The 9,873-nt window shown below is 47.5% G+C and overlaps 1 protein-coding gene across 2 annotated transcripts; it reads right to left on the minus strand.

The window, feature by feature from the left end:
• Positions 1-353: 353 nt before the first annotated feature.
• On the minus strand, positions 354-8,354 carry NMB (neuromedin B). Of its 2 annotated transcripts, none has more exons than XM_053596247.1 (3): positions 2,884-8,354; positions 2,133-2,305; positions 354-475 (listed from the first exon to the last, which is right to left on the minus strand). In XM_053596247.1, exons 1-3 carry the CDS (start codon positions 3,038-3,040, stop codon positions 419-421), a joined length of 387 nt encoding a protein of 128 aa, XP_053452222.1. In that variant the 5' UTR covers positions 3,041-8,354; the 3' UTR covers positions 354-418. The 2 variants fall into 2 exon arrangements, with proteins under 2 accessions (XP_053452222.1, XP_053452223.1); XM_053596248.1 differs by having other exon boundaries at positions 355-480; positions 2,884-8,351.
• Positions 8,355-9,873: the final 1,519 nt, after the last annotated feature.

The following is a 9,873-nucleotide window of genomic DNA, read 5'->3' on the forward strand; positions in this document are numbered from 1 at the left end:
CCTGGGGAGGAAGCAGATGAAACACCTGCCTGCGCCAGGAGGTGGCAGAGGCGAGGCCTGGCACGGGACCAGGCACACAGCAGCCACCGAAGAAGTCCAGAGCCAAAGCCAGGCTTGGTGCCACAGATGGAGAGTTCTGGGCTTCTTGGAGCTAGCTCTGTCTCACTGAACGCCCTGCCCTACATCTCCCTTTCCCTCCCATTCCTTTCAAACATGGCTGGAAGGAGAAAACCAGATACTTTATGTTTTATTCACAACAGGGAAGAAATACAGTGGGAACACAGTTTGCATCTGCATCAGTGATATTCCCAGCAACCCAACCAGAAATCACAGTAACAGTGATTTGAGCTGGGGATTTACATCCAGATGGGGCCACCACCAGGGTCCTATTCACCACCTTCCCTGGGTGGGCACAATGTTATCGTGTCTGCCCCAGTATTGCCGTCACTTCTGCAGTATTTGCATCAGCAGCGTCCTGTACTGAAGAGAAATATACAGAATTTACCTGTGGTGGGAGGACAAATCATAGGAGTGCTTTGTTATTCCTAAGTGCTAGGCATCTGCAGAGCTGGGCATGGGCAGGCTTTAAGCTGAGGCAGGCCCCCTAGCACCTGGGAAGGGTGGGGCAGTAGTTTTCCTAGAACACAGCCCCAATCTCACAGTGTTGTCATGGCAGTCAAGATCATGGAAGTCAATCCAAGTACAGTGCCTGAGGCTGGGTTGGGGTTAGGGTCCTCACTCTCCAAGCCCCAGCTCTGTCTCAGACCTCACTCTGAAGCCCCACCCCCAGGACTGGGGGCTGCTTCCTCTGAAATTCTCTTGGTCTGCATGTTCCAGGCCTAGAGGTGATATCTCCCTTCAGACTCAGCCAACCCAAGCTCCTGGCCCTTACATCTGAGTTCCTCAGGAATGGAATGTCCCTCCCTTTTTCAAAATGTCCACACTATATGCTGGACACAATGGGGTACAAAGGTGAGTCAGCAACAGGTGCTGCCAGGGAGGTCACAGACTGGTAAGGCTCCTGTTTACTAAAGGCATTCTGTGCTCGAGGCATTATGCTAAGCATGGGACATATATGGTCACATTTAATGGAAGATGGCCTATTATCTCCATTGTGTGGACAAGGAAGATGAGGCTTGAACAGGCTTAAGTGACATTTATAAGGTCCAATAGCTACTAAGTAGCTAGGTTATGAACCAGCATGTTGTTGCCAGATCCTACACTCTACCATATCACACGGCCTTCCGCACACAGCTACAGTGCCAGGGCGGGTAGTACCCAGTGGGGACAGCAATAGGAGAAGAGAATGAAGAAGCAGCTCCTAAACTAGACTAGACATTAAAGGCAAGTTTGGATCCAGCTTTGGGGCCTTGAACCCCCATAGTGGTTTATAACCAAGAGTGATTTGGGCCCCTCTCCCCCAGGGGACATCTGATGGTGTCTGGAGGCATTTTTGGTTGGCACAACCTGGGGGTCAGAGGGAGGGAAGGTGCTAGTGGCATCTAGTGGGTAGAGTCTAAGGATCCTGCTAAACATCCTACAATACACAGAACAGCCCCCACAACAAAGCACTACCCACCCCAGAATGTCAGGAGTGCTAGAACTGATGAAGTGCTGCCACTGGCACCAAAGCAGACGAGAGCATGAAAAGAGCACTGGTCAAGGTGAACAAGGTCCATGCTCTATCTTGGCTCCAACTGACTTCTCTTTCCATCTCTGGGTGTCAGGGTCCCAGTCTGGCCAGAAGCACACACAGGCATAGCAAGGGTGGCTTTCGTTAATGCAGCATGGCACAGCTAGAGACAGTGGTCTAGGGTAGGAAGGTCCTGCCACGAGACAATGGCTGGACAATCCTAGTCCAAGACCTGAGTGATGAGTTAGAGGGAACTTCTTTCCCTAATCCTGGCTCTATGGGGTCTGCAGGGAAGGTCACCTTCCTTTCTTAAAAGTTCCCCCCTTTGAGCACTGCCTCATACAGAGAGCCTGGCGCCTTGGCTTTCTGGGGTCCTCACCATCATGTCCTACTTGGATGGTCACATCCTAAACTCAATGTTGGGTGGTAATTCCTCCCATGATGGATCCAGGGGTGGCCTAGCTGAGACCTGCTGTTATGGGGTGGAGGCCTGGCTTACCTGGGTATAGGGTGCTGGGCCACTGAGGCTCATGCCCAGAGCTTTCTTTAGCAGGAGGATCCTGAGCAGACTGTAACTCAGCTGTGGTCTCTGATCCCTCAAGAAAGTATGGGGAGCTGTCCCGAATGGAAATAGACTGGAGGGTTCCAGACTTTTCTTGCCCATGAAGTGACCTAAAAAGGAGGTACCCAGGGACAAAGAAGTCAGGGAGGGAGGATCCTACCCCAGTGGAAAAGTTCTCCATCTCTCCTACATTTCAGTTTTCATGGCAGGTAGATATGACAAAGACATCAGGGTAGCAGCTAAGCATGCTACCTCAGCTGTTCCTAAACAGGTGGAGAGGATGGTACTGCTGGAAGGAGGGCGGGATGGTCCAGGACCTGGAAGAAACTCTGCTAGCTGTGTGGTCTGCTCTGCACAGGTCTGGAAGGGGAAGGAAACAAGTGGGGAAGAGGTGCCTGCAGGTGGGGGGTGCAGAGAAGACACACTAGAGGTGCATCGCCAAAGGGAAAGGGCACTAGCTGGCAATCATATTAGCTCTAGCCCAGCCCTGCCTTAAACTGGCTGAGTAATCTTAACCAAATCATTGATCTGCCTACGTCTTAAGTTCCCACCTACTAAATTAAATGACCCCAGGGTTCTCACCTACTCGCATACTAGTGTCTATGACAGAGGAGCGGCCAGAGGGTTGAGAAGGAAAATGGGGTCTGGGCAGGGTGAGGGGCGCTTGCCCGGGTCCCCAAAGCCTTACCGGTGGCCCAGAGGTTGCCCCGCGGGTGTACTCGGATCTTGCCGGCCTGGCTACAGGGCTCTGGGAGAGCCCCGCTGAGCGGGGCAACGCCGGCAGCGAGCAGAGCGACAAGTAGGAGACCAGCAAGCCGCTGAACGCCGGCAGCCCGCCGGGCCATGGCTGCTCCACCGCTCCACGGCTGCAGAGCCTCCCGCTGCCTTCTAGGTTTTAAACCAGCGCTCCGGGGCGGGGCCTCTCCAGGAGCCAGAGCCCGCCCCACGACAGCGGGGACCCACCGCCAGGGGCTCTCAAGGGCTCCCTCAAGGCACCATCCTCAGAGGCCCCTGCGACGGCGCCCACATACGCGTGTGGGCGTCGCTGCTCCAGTCTCTAGGCCCCGCACGGGCGGGCCACTTCCCCGGGCCCTCTCTTGCCACTCCCACCAGCTTTCAGCCCCCCAAGTAGTCACTTCAACCTCTCAGCCTCTTTGTGAGGGTAAAGTCTGGGAGAGGACCCCTGCACCATGTTATACTGGCATGATTACAGGGCCCTGCCAAGTGCCTGACAGCAGAAGGCTCCGTAAATTAATCCCTGTCCTCCCTGGGGAAGCCCTGTTCGCCTCTCACAGCAGCACACAGACCAGGCTCTCGGTAAAGGTTTGAGCAGGTTCTCAGGATGGAACAGGTAACTACCGCTGAGGAGTGGGAGCCCTGCTGGAGGGCCTAGCCTAGGGAGCAGGAAGCAGATCTCTGAGTCAGGGAGTAGAAAAAGCACTGAAGCAGGAGTCCATATAGAAGTTGCCTGACTTAGTTGAACCTCACTTGCAACTAATTTCAAAAAAAAATTTTTCTGAAACAGTCTATCTTTGTCACCCAGGCTAAGAGTGTATGTAGTGGTGTGATCATAACTCACTGCAACCTCAAACCAAGATCAAGCAATCCTCTTGCCTCAGCCTATGTTGTAGCTGGGACTACAGGTGCCTGCCACATGCCTGGCTAATTTTTTTCTATTTTTAGTAGAGATCCAGTCTCTTCTTGCTCAGGCTGGTCTCCAACTCCTGAGCTCAAGCAATTATCCTTCAACCTTCCAGGGTGCTAGGATTACAGGTGCCAGCCACCACACCTAGCCAGTAATTTAAAAAATTTTAGCACAATTATTTTGTGGCAGGAAGCAGTTCTGAAAGACCTGCCCTATTCACACCCATTATTCTGTCCTCCTCCAAAAGAACTGTCCAGACTTGTCTTAGAAAGAACTTTTAGATCAAGTGGCGTCACTTAATGAACAGGGGGAGACAATGTGCTCCAGAAACATTATACTTTTTTGCTTAAACGTTTACTTAACACCAATGTCCAGAGACACAGGAGGTGGGACAAAGACAACTCCCTGCTGCCGTGGGTGTTAACCATCTCACTCACACTAATGAGTGAATGATGGAAGTACTGGGTACAGACCAAGCCCTGGACTCTGAATCCCTCCCTGGACACTGAACAGTGTGACAGAAGCTACTGCTACCACTACTTTGCACGTATCTAGCTCAGCAAGGCCTGCCAGCTCTGTGGATCACTATCCTAGAAGGGCAGACACACAGGAGAAGCTGGCTGTCATGCCCCAGCTGCCAGGAGCATGACACACAGGACAGGGACTCTCCATTTCTGGCTGGCCCTGTTTTTTCCCCAACCTCCCTGCTTCTCAACCCCTACCTTGGCATTTACACCTCTCTGCTTTCTTGTCACTGCTTAGCCATGGTGTACAAATATAGCTCTCATCACCTTCCCATACTAATCATTCCTTTGTGACCCCCCTCTCCTCTGCATCCATCACACCCCAATTCTATCTCCTCTCCTCTATGGATATAGAGATTAGTGTGAACACACAGGAGCTGGCACTGATTGAGAGGGGCCTCACTTAAATGCTTAAAGAAACTTTTCTGGTAGGTTTCTCTCTTCTCATTTTATAGGTGGAAAAAAGCTCTGAGAGGTTGTATTTGCCCAGACATATCACTAGAATCAGACTTTAGATCTGTTAGGACCATTGTATCAAGCCCCCAAATCTATACAAGCAGATACAGCAATCTTTAAAACCACTCCTGTTTTATCATCCCAAATTTCATCACCATGTTGGAGAGGCAGTGAGTACTACATGTCAAGTTTCACCTATCTTCCGCAGGTGACTCTAGGACCTCCGAGATATGGGATTCTGCTCTGACAGGTCAATTCATATTTAAGCCAAGCTTCCTCTGACACAGCCTGGGTTCACAGCTCCAAGACTGGCCCCAGATGACCTTGAGACCATTTGATTATGTCAGCCTAGCATAGGAAAAGGGTCTCTGAGGTCACTGGAGAAAGCAGCAGAGCAGCAGCTCCACAGACCCAGGAGCAATCAGCATGCCTCAGGGAAAACCAAGAGGTACCGCAGGCGGGAGTGCTGGGCTCCGAAAGACTTACCTGCTAACTGCCTGTATCTGAGTCCACTCTGATGGCAAGGAAAGTCCATCCCATGAAGAAAGGCTAACAGTGAACTGAGTAGAGGTATGTGGGAAAAGCTCTTTACAGCTCACTCTGGACCCTCCAGGATTCTACAACATTCAATGACATCCACAGAAAATGTGGGGAAGGTTTGCAGAATAATCCAAAAGATGACTAAAGGAAAGCCAGGCGTGGTGGCTCATGCCTGTAATCCTAGCACTCTGGGAGGCCGAGCAAGGTAGATTGCCTGAGCTCACAGGTTGCAGACCAGCCTGAGCAAGTGTGAGACCCCATCTCTAAAATATAGCCGGGCATTGTGACAGGCACCTGTAGGCCCAGCTACTTGGGAGACTGAGGCAAAAGAAATCACTTGAGCCCAAGAGTTTGAGGTTACTGTAAGCTATGACGCCACAGCACTCTACCCAAGGTGAAAAAGTGGGACTCTGTCTCCAAAAAAAAAAAAAAATGGTGACTAAAGGGATGAAAAGGATACACAGCAAATCCTATTATAACCAACACCAAGAAAACACTGAAATTGCTTGAAATAAAGGACATTAAATCAATTATAAGTAATACCTTCTCTCTCTCTCTCTCTTTTTTTTAGAGACAGAGTCTCACTTTAATGCCCTCAGTAGAGTGCTGTGGCGTCACAGCTCACAGCCACCTCCAACTCCTGGGCTTAGGTGATTCTCTTGCCTCAGCCTCCCAAGTAACTGGGACTACAGACACCCACCATAACACCCAGCTATTTTTGTTGCAATTTGGCCGGGGCCGGCACCCTACCACAGGCGCCACCCACAAGTAATACTTTTTCACAGCTCAATCTTTTTTTGTTGTTGTTTTCCAAATGTGCTTAGATGAGTGATCCTTTGCTCCTCAACACTGCTTTGATATAGTAAAGACTGGCATTACACCCATTTTACAGATGAGTTAAGTACAAAGCATGTTATTAAAATAGTTGTAGAGAAACTACTAGAACTAGTTTCCAAATGAAGAAAACAGAGTGTGGGCTTAAAACATATAGGACAACAGGCTAGGTGTGGTGGCTCACACCTGTAATCACAGCACCCTGGGAGGTCAAGCCAGGAGCATTCCATGAGCTCAGGAGTTCATCAGACCAACAGAGCAAGAAGAGACCCCATCTCTACTAAAAACAGAAAAACTAGCTGGGCATTAGGGCAGGTGCCAGTAGCGCAGCTACTCAGAAGCTGAGGCAAGATCACCCCTGAAGCCCAAGAATTTGAGGTTGCTGTGAGCTAGGCTGATGCCATGGCACTCTAGCCTGGGGCAACAGAGAGAGAGGTTAAAAAACAGGCCAGGAGCAGTGGCTCATTCCTGTAAGCCTAGCACTCTAGTAGGCCAAGGCGGGTGAATCACTTGACCTCAGTTCAAGACCAGCCTAAACCAGAGCCGAAACCTCATCTCTAAAAATAGCTAGGCGTGGGGGGGGCGGGCACCTGTAGTCCCAGCTACTTGGGAGACCGAGGCAAGAACCCAAGAGTTTGAGGTTGCTGTGAACTGTGGCGCCACAGCACTCTACCAAGGGCAACATAGTGAGACTTTGTCTCAAAACAAATAAACAAACAAATAAAATGCATAGGACGAGAAAGAAAAAAGCAGAAATTAAAAATTAGATATAAATGAGTCTAGTGAAAAGAAATGACAATAAACCTAGATCCGCTTATAGAATGTAAAATCTCAATCCTGGCAAACCTTTGAGCACACTCTGGATCTAGATGAGCTGGGGAGAAAAAGGGAAATATCTTGGAATATCTCAGGTCCTGCTCTTTAATTTTAAAGTGGAGAAGGGGCCGGAGAATAAGAAAAACAGCACAATCTTTAAGGAAGGAAGAAGGGAGAACCAAGATACAATATCAAGAAGTCAGAGGGAACACATAGGGAATACTCAGAACGTCTGAATGTTCACCTTATAAAGGAAATCTTTTGGAAACCAAAACTGCCAAAATACAAAATGTTTTCTTAAAGGTAATCTTTAAAAAAGAGAAAATACCTACGTCTAATGAGAACACAATGATGACTCCAACAGAGGCTAGGAGAGCTGAAAGCTGCTGCTCAGCTGAGTGGTACAGGTGCTCAGGGATGCCATGTAAATCCAAGGAAGTAAGAAGCTAGAGGCCCAGCATTCTTAGTTATTTGGATATATAACTAACATTCATGCATCGCAGGGGACATTTCCATAACTGAAATACTCTTTAAACTCTAAAGAGGTTCAAAAGCTTGGAAATTTGCCAGAGAATCTCACTATTTCTAGGAGATTTGCTAATCTGGGCAAAGCTGGAGGGAAAACCTAGAGCAGTGGTTCTCAACCTTCCTGATGCCAAAAACCTTTAATACAGTCCAAAGGGGTCACGAACCACTGACCTAGAGGCTCTAAAGAATTCCCTAGGGCTTTGTAAATATTGCAAATAAAAGAACCTTATTAAACTGGGTAAAGGAGTGGGTTATGACACCCAGGACTGTGACATTATAAAAGCAACAGACTTCAAGTCTAGTTCTACCAGGCATGGACCACTGAAGACGAGGGGCAAATTCTGATACTCCTGGTTTTTGTCTTTCATATAGTGGAGAGATCATTTTGAGGTTTATTAAATGAGAGAAAGTAAGAGTTTGGTAAAACACTTAGCAGAGCACCTGGCACATCCTAAATACTATTATTAGCTGGATCTTGGGAAAAACAAAGCCTGTTTTCGATATCAAGCTCATTATAGGAGGAGAAAAAGCTCCCTTGATAAACACTTTGGTGCTGACACAACAGTGTCTGGCCCTAGCAAAATGCCTATTAACATCGTAAATTGAGAAGAAGCCCAAGTGCCCATCGATCCACGAATGGATTAATAAATTGTGGTATATGTACACCATGGAATATTATGCAGCCTTAAAGAAAGATGGAGACTTTACCTCTTTCGTGTTTACATGGATGGAGCTGGAACATATTCTTCTTAGTAAAGTATCTCAAGAATGGAAGAAAAAGTACCCAATGTACTCAGCCCCACTATGAAACTAATTTAGGGTTTTCACATGAAAGCTATAACCCAGTTACAACCTAAGAATAGGGGAAGGGGGAAAGGGAGGGGAGGGAGGGGGGAGGTGGGTAGAGGGAAGGGGATTGGTGGGATTACACCAGTGGTGCATCTTACCGGTCTGTGAAGCTAGTGAATGATGCCCCATGAATATATCAATGTACACAGCTATGATTTAATTAAAAAAAAAAAAAAAAAAAAAACATCGTAAATTGTTTGGTAAACTAAGATGCCAGTACTTCTACCTCAACTCTTAATCAATTCTATATGGCATTCATTTGGGGGGCTTAACGAAGTTATCAGGCGTAGAGCTTTAAGGCTTGATGCTAGCTGATTTACTTATTTGCCCAACATTAAGTCCCAGTACAAATTCTTTTAACTAGACTCCTTGAATAACTGGAATAAGCTAGAATACAGCTTACCAACCTAAATGACAGGCCATACTCTGGTTTCTCTTCAAATTGCGTAAATCTTTCGCCTTTTACTAAATGACAGGCCAATTAAAGAAACATACTTGACAAATTATTCTTAATTGAGATCAGATGGCATTCCAGAACTCCTAAGATTAGTAGAACAAGGATAAGATAGAGTTTGAAACTCACATTCAATATAAAAATATAACTATTTATACAGTTATGGGAAAGGAGTAACTATTGTTTTTTTTTTTTTTTTTTGAGACAGTCTCACTTTGTCACCTGGGTAGAGTGCTGTGGCGTCAGAGCAACCTCAAACTCTTGGCTCAAGCGATTCTCTTGCCTCAGCCTCCAAGTAGCTGGGACTACAGGCGCCCGCCACAACGCCCAGCTGTTTTTAGAGACGGGGTCTCGCTCTTGCTCAGGCTGGTCTCGAACTCCTGAGCTCAGGCAGGCCACCCACTTTGGCCTCCCAGACTGTTGTAACTATTGTTTTTTAATATAACTTCAAAAAAAGCATGCTGGGCACAGTGGCTCACACCTGCAATTCCAGCATTCTGGGTGGCCAAGGCAAGAGGACAGCATGAGGCCAGGAGTTTATGACCCGTCTGGGCAACAAAGAGACCCCGTCTCTACAAAAAATACAAAAATGAGCTGGGTGTGGTGGCGGTGCATGGAGGCTGAAACAGGACTGCCAGAGCTCAGGAGTTTGAGGCTGCTGTGAGCTATGACACCATTGCACTCTACTCAGGGAGACATAGTAAGAAGACTCCGTCACCAAAAACAAACAAACAAACAAACAAAAATGTAAGATAGAATACTCTTGGCTGATGAGGATAAGAGGTTGGATATTAGAGATTGGAAGAGGTGTTTATCAGAATGAAGAGGTATTATGAGATTTTTATATTTCCTAAAAGGCATGAGTTTTAAAGTTTAAGGAACACTGTTCTACAGGAAAGTTGAAGATGTTTGGCAGGTTATGATTAGATATGTAGCAGGTCTTTTGTGAAATGTCTTTTTGCAGAAGTTGCCTGACTGTATCTATACTAGGAACATTTTTTGAAATAACTCTATGAAAATCATGAGGCTAAT

This window comes from Nycticebus coucang, chromosome 6 (assembly GCF_027406575.1).
Source record: "Nycticebus coucang isolate mNycCou1 chromosome 6, mNycCou1.pri, whole genome shotgun sequence".
NCBI lineage: Eukaryota > Metazoa > Chordata > Mammalia > Primates > Lorisidae > Nycticebus > Nycticebus coucang.